Genomic DNA, 15774 nt, shown 5'->3' with positions numbered 1-15774 from the left:
ACGTGTTGCGGTTATCAAATATTGAAACCAAATTATTGTATGTCCATAAATGGACAAATTGTAAAGTTCTGAGGTTGCTGAAAAAAGAAGAAAAGAAAAAAGAAATGCTTGAGTTAAAAACTCGTTTATCTTTTCAATATATTCCAAGGGCAACCACTATTTCTATTAACAATCTATCGAAGCGCGTGCATAATAGAAAACACACCTTTGGATGTCGAACCATCGATGGAACACACGTTCTAATGTATACCATTCGAGAGTAACTATCACATCAGGGCCTAGGTCACAACTTGTTTCTCTAATACTTCCAATGAGACAATGTTATGCTAACATAAGCTTTGGAATGTATATACATGCATACATGCATATGCACGAAAAAATAGAAAATATTTAACGAACCGGGAGAAAAAGTTTTTTTCATATTTTCCCGATAAGTGATCTTAGGATCACACACAATTATTTTTGTAAGTATCGAATTTGGAAATATTTGCGTACGTTTGAAAGTTGACGTATCCTTAGAGTAATTAAAAATAAACAAGGAAAAATTACAGAAGAAATTCGATCGGAAATTTTATTATAAAGAGAAAGAAAAAAGGAAAGCTGTGTCTCCGGTTTGTAAAAAAGTGTGTAATTCTTATGAACATGATACGGCATCAGTAAATTTGCCAAAAATCTGGTCCAAGGTTTCTTTAAGTGAATATTTTGATGACGTACTTTTACGTTAAATATGTATCTTGTTTGGACTGACCAATCGCTTGAACAGTCGATAAAAAAACTGCTTCATTTATGCTTTACAATACATAGAAATTGTTTCCTCGAATAAATATTTAATTAAATGGAATATTTACTTTTTTATCCGTTTATAAATTGTTTGCTATTCGTTAGATCACATTTACGTCATTTTAACTTCAATAACAATTTGTTTTCTTTCTCATTTTTGCACTTTTATTTGCTTTTTCTAATTTAAGATTTGCATTTATGAGATCGTATTTATATCGTTTCTATTTCAGTGAGAATCTTTTTGTTTTATTACTTCCTTGCTTTATTCTTCTTTATTGTTTTTTAATTAGATATATATATATATAATTTGTTTATCATCAGTGAGATTATGTTTAAGTAATTTTTATTAAAACAACAACAAAATCTTACTTTTCTATTTCTTTTTAATTTCATTTATTTCTTTTTATTTTTATTCATTTCTTTGTTGAATAAAATTTAAAATGATTTTAATGACGCGGTTATCTAAGAAGTATTATATAAATGTGTAATATATAAAAGTAATAACTGGATAAGTGAATAAATGACTTATTTTTTTAGAAATAATTAGTAGGTAAGTGAAAAAAAAGGTATGAAAAGAAGTTTGCTAAGGTCATGTTATTACATAATTGCTAAGGTCAAGATGTGAGTATAATTTTTTAGAGTGTAATTGATTCTGATGATGTATGTACAATTGCAATATTACGTATTAACAATACAAAAATAATTTTAATTATACTGTGATCTAAATGAGAGAGAGAGAAGAAAGGAAAAAGATAATAAAATTACTATAAAAATGATATGTTCTAGATGAAATCGGAATAAAAAAAAAATGTATGATATTTAAATGTTTGAAGACGTCATTTGACGTCATAAATTCAACATTAGATAAAATGTAAAACAATTTTGTGTAACATTACTCTGTTTAAAAACACAATTCCCTTCTATATTTTAATGTCAAGGATAAAAGGATCGTACAATTATAAATTTAATTTTTTTTTATATATCCAATCGATCTTTTTATGAATTAAACAAGCAGAAAGAAAAAGAAATATAGTCGAAAGCTGTGATAATAAAATAAAACTACATTTTATATATATTTAAATTTTAAATAAAAAATAATACAAATTGATTTATCGATCTATAAATTAAAAAATTAAATATATCGTTAAATATAGATTGCAAAATTATGGGACTAAATTAATAATTGTATTCTTTATATCGAAATTAAAACAAAACAAAAAAATATACAAAATTTACTATCGATTCGTAAATTTCGTAAGTTTAAAAAAAAAATAAATATTATATAAATTACACTAATAATATATATACCTAAATTATACGAAAAAAAAAAAAAATTCTTTTCTCTAGATTAATAAATTAACAGATGTACTTATATTCTGACAGGAATAAAAACGTTTCTTAATAAACGTTCTTCATAAGTTTTTACACGTGTCAGATCTTTTCGTTTCTACCTCTCACGTATTACTAACCTTAATGATATGATATTTTGCAATATTTTGTAGCGCTCCAAGTCCTTGATGGAAAACCGGTATATAAAGCGAGTAGCTATAATTGTCCAGGTTCGCTGAGAGATTTTTAATCGACTTTAAAATGTCGCTGAGATCGTTCAGTCTCGTCTTCCTAGTCGCGATCGCGTATTTATTCGTTTTTGTTACCTGTGAACAACACTTTAAACTTCGTAAGTAAACATACACACACACAACACACGCACGCACGCATATAAATACAATATTATTTTTATTTGTCTCTCATTCGGTAATTCGATTTATTTATTTATCGATCAATTTAATATTTTATAGATCATTTTTTGCGATTAAAATATCTCGTATTTCGTAATAATCATTCAACAACGTTTTCAATTCCTTTCTCTTTTTATTTGAACACTTATTCTTTCGAATTATTTAGATAGAAATTGTTGTTACAATTTGTTGTTGCGGTTGTTGTTTTTTTCCAATTAAACATTTTCTGTTCTGTTTGTCTCTTTCGAAGTTATAAAATATTCTTTTTAGTATTTTATCGTTGGAAAAATGTAATTTTACTTAAATGATAATAAAATATTGTTCCTGCAAGAATATTTGTGTATATCAACGTGAGATATAATAAAAATACAATTATTATAATTTATATATATAATTTTATTTATTTTTTAAGTACTAATCATCAGTGGCCATCATTTTATATCTTGTTAATACTTTTAAAATAATGATTATACATATTCTCGTAGCATAACCTTTTGTAATAATTTTGTACTCTTATCTTTTCTTATTTTTTTCTTCGTATCTGATTGAAATACAGTCGAGTCGTGTTATGAATCCGTCAACGAACATTTCGACAATTTATCTAATTATAAATATTAATTTAATTATTATTCCCTTTACGAAGAATAATTCTAACGATTAATAAATCGAATTTGTAGCTGCTGAAATAAAAACATGCAAAAGAGATGCAGATGATTTCTCATCCTGTTTGAGATTGGCTTGTCAAGAATCATGGCCAATATTTGTTAAAGGTAATTCAAATATTTTCTTCTCTCTATTTGTTTTTATAAATAAGAAATGTAAGGAGATGTATAATTTGAAAAATGTAATTTTAGGTATTCCCGAGCTTGATATGCCTCCTATGGATCCTTTCTACGACGAATACGGTGAATTTGAATTTGGAAGTAATGAATTACACGGGAAAATAATTACCAAGGATCTTTATTTTTATGGTTTCAAGAATTTTAAATTTTTGGCCGTAAGACCTGAATACACTGGTGATAGATTTAAATTAGAAATCGACTTAACCATGCCTAAAGGTCTTGCCGAAGCAAATTTTATTGTCAATGCTAATTTGATCAGTTTCAAACTCAATGGAAAAGGTAACTTTCAATGTTAGCAAGATAATATTTTTTAAATAGAAATAATTTACAAAAAATTAAAATCCGTGTGGATAATAATAATATAAAAATTCGACAATTATCTTTATTTTTATTTCCAACAAATCGATATCAAATATCGATCTAATCGAATTATTTTCAAATACGCGTTGGATTAATTTCATTTTTTAGATATATAAATTTATATAACAACAACAAAAAATAATATATATATATATATATGCGATTAGTTATAATTTTTATTTAGATTGAAAATCATAAAATTTCGTGAAAGAAGAACAAAATTTTCTTTAAATATAAACAATATAAACACCACGCGTTATTATAAATGACATTAAAAATAATTCTAATAATTATTATCTCCATCGTGTTAGGTCGTTTTAATGTTAGTGCAGAAGATATAAAAGTAACCTGGTTTATATCTGGTCCAGTCAAAAATGATAGATGGATGATTGAAGAATATCGTCCAAGACCTACAGTACGTAAGTTAAAATTATGGGCTGATGATTTCTTCGATGGCAATCCTGAACTATGTAAGTATGAATATTATGCTTTTTTTTTTCTTTTGTTTTTAAAAATTATTCATTATTATTATTAAATTTTATATTATCATTATTATTACTATTATTTTTAATTTTTAATTTTTTTTAACTTCCTCAGCTCTCTTTTTTATATATTAATATTAATATTATTATTATTATTATTATTTATTTATTTATTGATTTATTTGCAGCAAAAATTGTTTTGAATTTTATGAATGAATTTTGGCCAACTTTATACCGTGGAATGATTCCATTCGTAGAAGAAACATGGAGCAAAAAATACTCTCCTGTATTAAATAATTTCTTTTCCAAATTTTCCTTCAACGAAGTCTTTCCTACTTCATAAAAAAAGAAACTTTGTTTCTAGCAATACTTCTTACGTTTTTTTATAACGATAATCGTACAGATCGTAAAAATTAATGTATTCGCGAACGTAAGAACGTAAAAATTGGTGGTAGAAATAAACACATAATTTTTTAATAGTTTAATGCATACTCGTACGATTTTAATGAAATTTCTATTGTTTGTGTGTATCATTAGTTTTTTCTTTTGAATAAATAAAAATAATGATAGGATTTCTTTATATATATATATATTTTATATATATATAAATAATATATAATATTATTATATATATATTTTTTTTTATATGATATATTATAGACATTTTTATATACTGTGAAAGTAATCGAGTACTATCGTACACGTTATTATACTGAAGTGTCCTAATATTGATGATTACTTAACTATGTTAACAGTTATCCTCATAAAATATTCTTTTCATTAATCGTGTAAGTCTTGAAAACGTTTTATTATATTATTATTATAAGAAGAAGAAGAAAAAAAAAATGTATTATAAAATTATTCATCGATTATTATTATTATTTCTCTTCTCCTCCCTTTTCTCAAATCTTTCTAAAAAATTACTTTCACATTTCTTAATAATATTTTTCTTCTGTTATTTTTTCTTTTGATTATCATCGATTAAAAAAAATAATAATAAAATAAATGCGGAATAATACAATTCGACGAGTCTTAAAAACAAAAGAAATAATTTGAAAGAATGTGTGAAAACTTTTTAGAAAAATCATACGAAAAAAAAAAAAAGATAAATATATCGAATAACAAAAAATTCGTACAATATTTTCATTAGAAATTCGTAGAGAAACGTTCAATGATATATATATATATATAAAAAAATATTATAAAATAATATCGTTTCATATTTTTGGGAGGGGGGAGGGTTCTTTTTCTATACAAATATTACGAAAGAAAAAAAGAAAAAAAAAAAGAAAGAAATATTAGGAAATAAAAAGATTGTTTCAAGGTAATAAGAATGTCTCGACAGGTACGTGACGTAATAGCTGATTGACAATTCCTGCAAATAAAACTGATAGTTTTCTTTTCAGTTGTGGCTCCATAGCTTTCAAAACTTCCTGTCCATTTTCTCGCAAGAATAAATTGGTTGCCTCGGCTGTTAAAAAAAAAAAGAAAAAGGAAGCATTATTTATTTACTTGTTCATAAAAAAAGAAATTAATATAAAGAAACGATTCATAAAGTATTTAACAATTATTTACTTTTGTAAATTTATTTTTTATCAAAAAAGAATGAAAATAAAACAAAATGATCGAGGAATTATTTAGAAAATATTATTAATTATTAAAAAAAAAAAATTAAAATAAAAGAAAATGATGGAAAAATTATTTCGAAAATAATTAATTCCTTGATAATAAAAATTAGTTAATTGCGTTTATAATGATTATTATACTCACTTAGTATTCTACTATTCGTAAAAATCTTTTTCACTTTCATATTAACATTTTTGACGCTTAAATCAACGTCTAATTTGTCAACATGGAGGTAAGTTTTATTGTCACGAATTGTTGTTGATACGGAACCCTTAACAAGGGCTCGAACATCATCGAAACGTGCATAGAAAGTACCGTTTCCACTTGCCGGTAGAATGATCAATATGCCAGAACTATACAAAAATATATCGATATGTTAATTAAAGTTTTTATTAATATTATTGTATTTATAATTCAATTTTCTTTTGCTATTTTTTTAAACATTAAACGTCCATATACTTTGTAATTAATTGTTCAATCAAATTATTATTCAATGATTTGGTTTCATCTATTGAAATTAAAATATCCGTTTGACATTTAATAATTAAATAAAAAAAAAAAGTTATTACGATCTATAATGTAACGTGTGTGACAATAATTAAATATTTATGTAAAATTAAAACATCTCTCTCTCTCTCTATCTATCTCGGTAATGTAATTAAAAAAAAGAAAAAAGTAGTACTATGATCATATAAAATTATGCGACGTAATATCACACTATTAATTTTTACGAATGAATCTATAGATCAGTGCGACGATAGTAATCAATTCAATTATGTGACATAATTAAATATTTATTTATAAATAAAAAAATAAATTTTAATATTTTTCTTGTCCTTTTTTTTTTGTTTTTTTTTGGGAAAAAAGATTTCAGGTTTATTTTCTAAGGAAAAAGTTCACCTGGAATATTGAGCGTCGAGTACAAGGGCTGGCATTCTAATGATAGCTTCAAAGGGTGAACCTAGTTTAATGTCTTCGACCGTATAGTTACTTGCTCCCCTTACATAAAGTTCTCGCAACTGAACCTTGTAACCGTTTTTACCACCTGTCAGAGAGAGAGTCAGCTCGTCCATCTGTTAAAGGAAATGATGTTTCACGTACACATCATACGAGATATTCAAATAAAATCATCATTTTGTGTTTTTTTCTTTCTTTTTCTTTATATTTTTATTTTTTTTTCCTATTAAAAGTCAAATATAAAATGTTTAAAATATTAATCGAATTTTTTGATTTACGTACAGCGTATTGTTCATACATCGTTGGATATCAAAATACAATTTTTATTCATTTATTTTCGTGAAAAATTCAGAAATAAGATAATAAGATTTTTATTTATTTAGAAAATAAAAAAAAATCATGTGTTAATTTGTGGTAATACTTACACGAAAGGGTTCTATAGGAGGTAACTCAATTTCTGGTATGCCATCTTTCAAGTAAGGTTTCAGATGATGGAGAGAATCGATCAGGCAACTTTTTAAATTGGGATCATTACTAGAACATTGCTTCACGTATTCGGCTACAAACATAAATATTCTTTTTTTATTCATATTAAAATTGTGCAGTAGAAAAAAAAGAATGTTATAATAAATCGTTTTATTCGTTTGAAATATTTGTTTTTTCTTTTTTTTTTCTTTTTTTATATAATATCATGTAATTTTGATAATTCATTTATTAATATCTTATCTCTTATCATTTTTCATTTCATATATAACATTAATTGTAAATAATATGTAATTTTTTATTTGGTATTAAAATATTCAGAATATTAATGATATTCAAAATAAAATTAATAAGATGAATAAACAATGTTCATATAACTAGTGAAAATAAATAATATGTGAGCATGATTTATAAGCTAAATTCTAAAGTTCTCTCTCTATCTCTCTATTTCTATAACTCAGTTGATTTGAACTTTCACCGATTTTCCTTAAACGAAACGTACAGCGTACTTTTCAATCGTGTCCACACGGAAGTTAATGTTAACTCGTTGATCAAATTACGATAGTCGATCAAATTACTTACGGTTAGATTCCAACGATAATGTTGTCATACTATACACAATAAATAGCAATCCTATTATTTGATTTTTTATCGACATCTTGAAACCTTCTTTTATATGTTTTTTTTTTAGCAAGAAATTATATAATTGTTTGCGATATTAAAAATGATCGTTAAAAAGTTTGCTCGAATTTTTACACCCCCGAAATGAAAGTTGAAATTTTCTTTTCACAATGACGACGATCTAGATGATGATGATGATGATGATGATGTGATAATAATAATAATGATAATTATAATAATGACGATGATTATGTTGCTTGATTATTATTTCGTTGTTTCTTTCGACGAGTATCTCACAAATCGCGGATACCTACTAAATGGCACCGCTAAACTAAGACTGTATATGCAAGAGGGCATTGACAGATGCTAGATTGTTGCTGCACTCGGATACTTTCACTGCTGCAACACGCACCTGCGCCTCTTTCGTCGTATTTTACTTGAAAAAAAAAAAGAAGAAAAAATTAAAAAGAACAACGAATTACTTTTTGTCTCTAATTCTTTCTCTTACTCGCTTGAACTTTAAACTGAGTTTTAAAACGTAATCAAGAGAGAAATAATATACACTCGAAATGTCAACGAAATGAAAAATGTTAACACTAGATTTACGGACTGAGCCAATTTGACTCATTAACTAAAAAAATTTTTATATAGTATATAAAAAACATAAATATTATTTTTTTTAAATATATCTGTTGGAAAACAAATTTAATCGAAATTCTATTTCACAGTTGCAGGGTAAAATTTGAAATAACAATAAACAACCGTATCTCGCGATGATAATAATTAATATTTGATTAATAATGAATGATAAATTTCTAAGATAAAATAGAATTCGCAGTTGCGCGTATAATTTTTAGAAAAATAATTCAAATGTTTAACACATTCTAAATAATGAAATATCGAAAGGATGAAAGGTGTAGAAGATAAATTTGTGCGAAACTAAAATTCACTGTCGAACTGTGCGAATGTTACGATATAACTCTCGGAAATTTCATATGCCGAAGTGATCACCTACACTTTATACTTTTATTTGACATTGAGCAAAATAAAATTAGCATTTGCGCATGCGCGTTTTGCGAGAATTGAATGATTAATTTTTGAAATATGTTTTTTTTCTTAAATGCTAGATATACGAAAAATAAATACATCATTGTATTCAATGGCCTTGAATTTAAAAATAGGAGAGAAAAAAAGTAATAAAAGTGTTAAATCATCGACTAAAAGAGATGAAGAAAAAACATTGGTTATGAATAATTTAAATAGAAATTGTTAAGATTTCAATCTTTTAAAAATATTATTATTAATAATTAATTTATAAACGAAGTAACAACTTGAAAAAAAATATTTTTTATTTATAAATAAAATATTAAAAATAGTAGATTGGGATCAACAAATAATAATTACAAGAAAATTTGAATGTTTTAAGATGTCTTGATAGATCTCGATCGATAATATTACGTAATATTACGGAGAAGATGATTAAGGAAGAAGTATAAACATAAAATAAAGGATAATACAAAATATTTAAAAGTACTTCATTAGCATTAACGATAATAATTCTTAGAAATACGACAGTATAAAATACAATGATTCTTTGATAGATGATAACTTGTTTTTGTCGATATAATATTTATCTTTTTTTTTTTTCGTAAATATAAATGTAAAGTAAAAATTATTTAAACATTTGAACACACGTAAATATCTAAATATATTATTAAATAGAGAAATTATTTTGTTGGTCGAAATGAAAATCGAACTTGTCCCAGATTCGTTTAGACTGGTTTTTCAACATTCTCCATTTATGTCTTCTTGTTCTACGGTAAAACGAAATTCTTGGTGTGAGAGTTCTTAGGATTGTTAAATCCATGAAACAGTCACGAAAGTAATTACGTTTTTATTTCAAAAACTTTGACACAGATTCATTTATCTCTCTGTTTCTATCTCTCTCTCTCTCTCTCTCTTTCTTTTTCTATCTACGTTTCATTCTTTCTCTCTTACTCTAAAACATTAGTTTCAGCCTGACGAATGATTTCACTTGATGACAAGGATGTATAAATGGGTTGCATTCATACAGGGGGCAAAAATAATTTTCTTATATTTGGATATAGATAGAATTTTTACAAATAACGTATACGAATGAACAAACAGGTTGATAAAATTAATAAAATTAATGAGAGAATATAGATATGAAATTTATTTAATTATTTGTTTAACAAAAAAATGATAAAAATAAATTGAATGAATAGAATGTTACGTAACGCGTGTGAATTTAAATTGATAGAACTAGAAGCATTGTAAAAGAGAAAGGACGATAGGTTCAGGAAATGGAGAATGATGCATACTAAATTAAATAGTAAGAGAAAATGACACAACGGTGCAAAACGGTTTGCCTTCTTGTAGGAGTAAATTATCTTTACGAAAGATCTTGATGAATAAAATTTGATCAAATAACATATTTGAATATTTCTCAAAGCAGATTTATTTCTTATATCTTATAAGATATCTTTTTTCAAGGATTTTAAGAAATACAAAATGACGAAACGTTTAGTAAAGGGGATTTACATATTGTGACGTCAAATTGAAAGAAATATTAAAATAGAAGGAAAAGATTTATAAAGATAGATAATGAGTTAAGGATGGAGAAAAAATGAGTGGAAGGGAGAAAAAAAATAGGTGTGGTAAACGTTTTAAATAAAACAGGAAAAAAGAAAATTACGTTGATGTTTCACACGGAGCTTACTTGTTATATAATTAAAACTTATTTAACTCATTTGCAGCATGTGCGTCTACTTCAGCTTTCTTGCTCAAACATCAACGACGTTGATCAAATTCTCACAGGATAACTAAACTAATGCTTCTTATTCGGAATAATCTGCATTTGGTGGTGAATAGAAGACAATAGCAGTTCGTGGATATATCAACGTTTGAATGGAAATGGGGGTTTAACGCATGTGTGGAAACAAGTTGCTTCATGAAAAGTTATATCGTGATATTAATCGAGCGTTAAAATCCAACCGACCGATCTTCCCAGCGCAATAATTATATAACATCGACCGAAAATGTTACCGGGAATAAGTATGGGACGTTAAGCCGATTCTCAGATGTACTGTCGAGAGTGAAAGTGTAAGGAGTGTTCGCGTATGCTCGAATACGACGGGTATATCACAAAGTAATTCGTTTATTTTCTAAAGGTATTGAACGTTAAGTTTTGCACTAACTATATAATAGAATCGGAAGTTTTTAATCATGAACGAAAGATGTATGTATATGAGTGTATGTTACTGAGAGAAACGTAAGAGGAGTATTGCAAGATTTATCGATCATTGTCCTCAAACGTATCTAGTTTGCTTATTTATTCATTGAATTGTTCTTTAGGTGTGTGTTATTATCGTTAGTTATTTAAACAAATAATTATCGTCAATTTTTCTTCATTTTGAAATCGTATTAGATCTTGATATTTTATTTATTCAATTTTAAACTTTCATTATTTTCTATAATTTTGAAGTTATACTTCTTTTGGCGCGTTTGGGAACATGTAATGGGGAGTGATTTTGTTCCGAGCGTCTGGAAAAACGACACCATGAAGTTTGTCGGTATTTACGACGCGCGACAAAGCGATTTCAAATTTACGGCGTGAAGTTGTCTTCTCTTCTTCTTCCCCTTTTTTTCTTAAGTGGGTCACCCATCCAAGTACTAATTGTACTCAGCGCTGCTTTACTTAAATGATCGAACTGGGAACTAATACTATCACCGTACCATGACTGTCAACGCGTGAAGGAATTCGATATATCTCTTTTATATTTAGTGTGGACTGATATTTATATTTTGATATTTTCTTTTCCTTTTTTTTTTATTCTTTCTTATATATATAATAATTATTATTTGTTTTTTAAGTTATTTTTTGAAGTTATTTTTGAGGTTATTGAGGTTATGTTCGTTTTGGTACGGCAAAGAAGTATAACTTGTTACGTGCGTACATAAGTACACACACCAGTTTTTTTTTTTAATCTCGAAAGAGTACATTTCTTTTTGTATTAAAATCTAATATGATATTATTAATATTTGTTTCGATATATTTACGAAATTTAGAAAATGATATTATTACTTCGCTGAACCAATCAAGAAGAATTATTCAAAATTTTCCATCAATTATAAGTTTTTTGTTACATCTGTTTGAAGATTGGATTTCATCTGATTTGAGTTTAAGTGTCTCCTGAAGGCGCTTCGATCGCGTTTTTTGTAAAAAAACCCGGTTTTAGTCTCATTTCGTGTTTATTTCCTCTTTCGTCGAGGTGATTCATAACTATCTTCTTATATTCTTATTAATTTCGAAATTAATCGAACTCGCGCGATGATCGTCATTATGAAAAAGTGTATAATAGTGTTCGTAGTAGTTTTTATTTCCTGCGGATTTGCTTCTTCCAATTTTGGTGAGTAAAACATAAGAAATGAATTATTTATAATGAATCATTTGCTTTTAATTCAATGAATTTGCGTTATATCGATTTATAAAAAAGTTCAACAAAAATGTTACGCTTAAATGTATTAAATATTATATTAAATATAAATGATTTTATTTGTAACATTCTCTAAATTGTTAAATATAATTAAATGTTAATGAAAAAAAAGAAGGAAGTAATAATATAATATAAATAATTTTTTAAAAGGTGTTAATTGCGTAACAACAATTCATTAATTATTCCGATAATATGATGAATAAGTTCGAAAGTAACTATACGCGTACGCATAACCATAAGCTTACTAAGTAAGTAAAATTGCGAAATTATTTACAATAACGACACGAATAGCAGATTTCTTTTACAAGAATTCGTACGCGTGTACAATAAATTACATTTTGTAACATTTTGATCATTTAATAATTGAAAAATAATCATTCTTATATTTTCGAAAATTCGTTGCTTTTGTATGTAAAAAAAGGTAACTTAATAAATCGATTAGGTATTATTTGCTTATTCTATGAATATTCCATATACATAATCATTATTCTTTTAGATGATTATTTCAAAAACTGTCATCCAAACGTAGCCGGTTTTGACGTTTGCATACGAGAAGCATTAAATGCTATTCGACCATATTTCAAAACTGGATTACCACAATACAATGTCGAACCATTCGATCCATTTTTTGCAAGGGAGATTACCGTCAAACGAGGGGTTACGAGTTTTGGATTTACTTTGACACTTAGAAATGTTACCGAGAGTGGATGGTCCAATAGCAAAGTGACCAAGTTTGTCAGCGATTTACACAATTCAAAAGTATTTCATTTATAATTTGTATTCAATTATAAAACACTATACGCAGTTCGTAAAGTTAATAAATTATTTTTATATTAGATTATTAATCTGATATTAAAATTATTATCGTTGTTTAAAATTGTATTTCATTTTTTTTAGATCGTTTATACGCAAAGCTTTCCGGAAAAATTATTATTCGGTGATTACGAATTTTTTGCTGGATTATTCGGAAAGTCGATAATTAACAAAGGAAAATTTACTTTAACTTTGTGTAAGAAAAATAATTAATATAACAGTCATCGAATTTTGTTCGCTCGTTATAATTCTAAAAATAAGGAAGAATTATTTGATCATATTCTTCCTTTCTCTTTCACAGACGATCTAATCCAAACGACGACTATTACAAAACCTCTGGGTCAGAAGATAAACGTAAACATCAACGTACAGACTATAAGAGATTTGAAACTTCACATCACGAATCTTTTTCATGGACGAGAAATACTCGAAGGTGTACTCGATAAAATAATTAATGGAGCTTGGCAACCAGGATTCGTATTAACTAGAGGAATTATTAATGAATTAGTATCGATTGCATTTACTGAAATATTTGATAAGGCATTCAGAAATTTCCCATTTGAAAAAATCATTAAACCTAAACCTATTCGTAATTGAATCGAAAAAAAATTATTTTCATTGAGAATAATAAAAGGATATTACTTAAATAAATAAAAATAAAAAAAAAAATAAAAAACACCCAATTGATATTTTTCTACATTTAAAAAATATTACAATTAATTTACTTATAATTATTGTTTATTATTATATAGAAAAGTTTTAATCCTTACCGTCATTATAATACTAAATGTTATTGCCGGTTTTTTTCTTTTTCTTACTTATTTATTTTTTACCACGTACTTTTTACTTGATTTTTTTGTCTATCTTGAATATATTATAAATAATTGCAAATCATCGTATTTTATAAATCTTCTCCACTAATAATAAATAATTAATATACCAAATGACAAATTCGTTTATCTAATTATCTAATTATTTTGACAAGTAAATGCAATATTTTCGTTTTCTTTTTATATGTAACAAAAAAATTTTTTTTATCTATAAAATTTAAAAAATTATAAAATGAGTCATATTTTTATTTATTCGGAGTTTATTTTTAATTATAGTTAAAAAAGATTTTTTTAAATATTTATACAAATTCGAGATATCACGTTTATAAATATTTTGATACTGTTGTGAAAAATCTTCATCTGTCGTTAAAAATGATATCTAGAAGCTATAGTGGTTTACCTTGAAAAGTTATTCGGTTATTGACCTGACATTCTTACAAGGTAAGAAACCAGATCTTTTCTGAAGTTGTCGTCTCCTCGCATGTTCGATAAGTCGAAACGAAAATTAAGCATTAAAAAAATTTTACTCGAGTATCTTTCAACCAAAAATTAACCAATAACATTTACTTATATAATAAAACAATTTCTATCGTTAACACAATTTTTATGTGTATGTGTGTGTGTGTCTGTGTGTTATTAATTAATTAAAAATTTTACTGCAAAAATTAGAAAGAAATAAATTGGATAAATAAATTTGGATCACGTATAGTTGCGAGAAATTTGAACCGATTAACGGTGCTTAACATACTTTTAAAATCATGACAGTTAGATACGTTTCATAATTTTTTTTTTCCTTTTTCTTTTTTTTTTCTCTTTTTTTTTTTCGATGACGTCTTTCATTCTGATGTCTTTTGCACGTGCTAGCTTTCTTTCATAGCATTGTCTAGTTGATATTTTTTGTATGACTTGTTGTATCAGAAAAGAACCCACCATTCCTCTACCACCATCAAAAACGTGTCTAGAAAATCATTAACAATTTACGTCACAACTACGTTTTTCGAATCTATTATATTATTTTTGTTTAAGCCAGTGTACGAAATTTTGGTCCCATTACAAACTGAAAACCTTACTTTACTTGATGATATTATTTCTTTTTTTTTTTTTACCTCTCTCGTCCTACATTTAATATTTCTCGATGAGAAAAAGAAAGTTTAGTAAAACATCTGATAATTCGACAATATATGTGTATGTATGCATATGTATATGGTTTTAATTAACGTTAACTAGGTTATTTTTTTTATGAGATTATCGTCTCGATCAGTATACTTATTTCAATGATGAGAAAAAAAAAAAAACGATCATATATATAAATCTCTTACCACATGATAATCGTGTGAATTATTTCATATTAATGTCGATCATTTATTCAAATAAATATTAATTTTTAAGTATTAAAAATTACGTTAGATCGAGTATCAAAATGAAAACAAAAAATAAAAATAGAAATAAATGATTCAATAAAATAACATAAAAAGAAAAGTAATAATAATTGCAAATAGTTGATCTTGAAATGAATGCAGGTGTATACAAATCTTTCTAATAACACACTTTCACTAACACAAGTCGTAACATAAATTACCGTGTTAATTAAAATAGGTTGTTGTAGTATATATATATATATTATCGGTCGTTAAGCTTGAAATTATTTTACGATGGTTTAAAAAAGATATAAATCAAAATAAAAGATGACTCTCTAATGAGAAATGTTTTTCTAAAGTACGAGT

The 15774-nt window shown here is 26.0% G+C and overlaps 3 protein-coding genes across 3 annotated transcripts; 2 read left to right on the top strand and 1 right to left on the bottom strand.

The window, feature by feature from the left end:
• The first annotated feature begins 2282 nt into the window (after nucleotides 1–2282).
• Nucleotides 2283–4688, top strand: LOC122523950. Its single transcript, XM_043645942.1, has 5 exons — nucleotides 2283–2458; nucleotides 3197–3289; nucleotides 3374–3640; nucleotides 4033–4191; nucleotides 4392–4688. Exons 1-5 carry the CDS (start codon nucleotides 2371–2373, stop codon nucleotides 4544–4546), a joined length of 762 nt encoding a protein of 253 aa, XP_043501877.1. The 5' UTR covers nucleotides 2283–2370; the 3' UTR covers nucleotides 4547–4688.
• Nucleotides 4689–5444: 756 nt separating this feature from the next.
• On the bottom strand, nucleotides 5445–8252 carry LOC122524032. The gene is made up of 5 exons (XM_043646071.1): nucleotides 7852–8252; nucleotides 7212–7345; nucleotides 6730–6902; nucleotides 5974–6182; nucleotides 5445–5674 (listed from the first exon to the last, which is right to left on the bottom strand). The coding sequence occupies exons 1-5, from the start codon at nucleotides 7925–7927 to the stop codon at nucleotides 5523–5525; spliced, it is 744 nt and encodes a 247-aa protein (XP_043502006.1). The 5' UTR covers nucleotides 7928–8252; the 3' UTR covers nucleotides 5445–5522.
• A 3897-nt stretch (nucleotides 8253–12149) lies between these two features.
• Nucleotides 12150–13871, top strand: LOC122523998. The gene is made up of 4 exons (XM_043646019.1): nucleotides 12150–12320; nucleotides 12904–13166; nucleotides 13305–13416; nucleotides 13522–13871. The coding sequence occupies exons 1-4, from the start codon at nucleotides 12242–12244 to the stop codon at nucleotides 13815–13817; spliced, it is 750 nt and encodes a 249-aa protein (XP_043501954.1). The 5' UTR covers nucleotides 12150–12241; the 3' UTR covers nucleotides 13818–13871.
• The last annotated feature ends 1903 nt before the right edge of the window (nucleotides 13872–15774 follow it).

This window comes from Polistes fuscatus, unplaced genomic scaffold, assembly GCF_010416935.1.
Source record: "Polistes fuscatus isolate 324 unplaced genomic scaffold, CU_Pfus_HIC Scaffold7, whole genome shotgun sequence".
In the NCBI taxonomy this organism is placed as follows: Eukaryota; Metazoa; Arthropoda; class Insecta; order Hymenoptera; family Vespidae; genus Polistes; species Polistes fuscatus.
Note: the sequence above shows the minus strand (reverse complement) of the source record. Positions and strands in the feature narration are given on the sequence as shown.

Excerpts from the sequence above, each read along its gene's own strand:
- LOC122524032 (XM_043646071.1), bottom strand. The coding sequence starts at position 7,927 with ATGTCGATAAAAAATCAAATAATAGGATTGCTATTTATTGTGTATAGT. Across the intron at positions 6,903-7,211 it reads CTCCTATAGAACCCTTTCGT|ATGGACGAGCTGACTCTCTC; the intron begins GTAAGTATTACC and ends TTCCTTTAACAG. Across the intron at positions 6,183-6,729 it reads CTCGACGCTCAATATTCCAG|TTCTGGCATATTGATCATTC; the intron begins GTGAACTTTTTC and ends ATTTTTGTATAG.
- LOC122523950 (XM_043645942.1), top strand. The coding sequence starts at position 2,371 with ATGTCGCTGAGATCGTTCAGTCTCGTCTTCCTAGTCGCGATCGCGTAT. Across the intron at positions 2,459-3,196 it reads TGAACAACACTTTAAACTTC|CTGCTGAAATAAAAACATGC; the intron begins GTAAGTAAACAT and ends TCGAATTTGTAG. Across the intron at positions 3,641-4,032 it reads TTTCAAACTCAATGGAAAAG|GTCGTTTTAATGTTAGTGCA; the intron begins GTAACTTTCAAT and ends CCATCGTGTTAG.
- LOC122523998 (XM_043646019.1), top strand. The coding sequence starts at position 12,242 with ATGATCGTCATTATGAAAAAGTGTATAATAGTGTTCGTAGTAGTTTTT. Across the intron at positions 13,167-13,304 it reads GCGATTTACACAATTCAAAA|ATCGTTTATACGCAAAGCTT; the intron begins GTATTTCATTTA and ends CATTTTTTTTAG. Across the intron at positions 13,417-13,521 it reads AAAATTTACTTTAACTTTGT|ACGATCTAATCCAAACGACG; the intron begins GTAAGAAAAATA and ends TCTCTTTCACAG.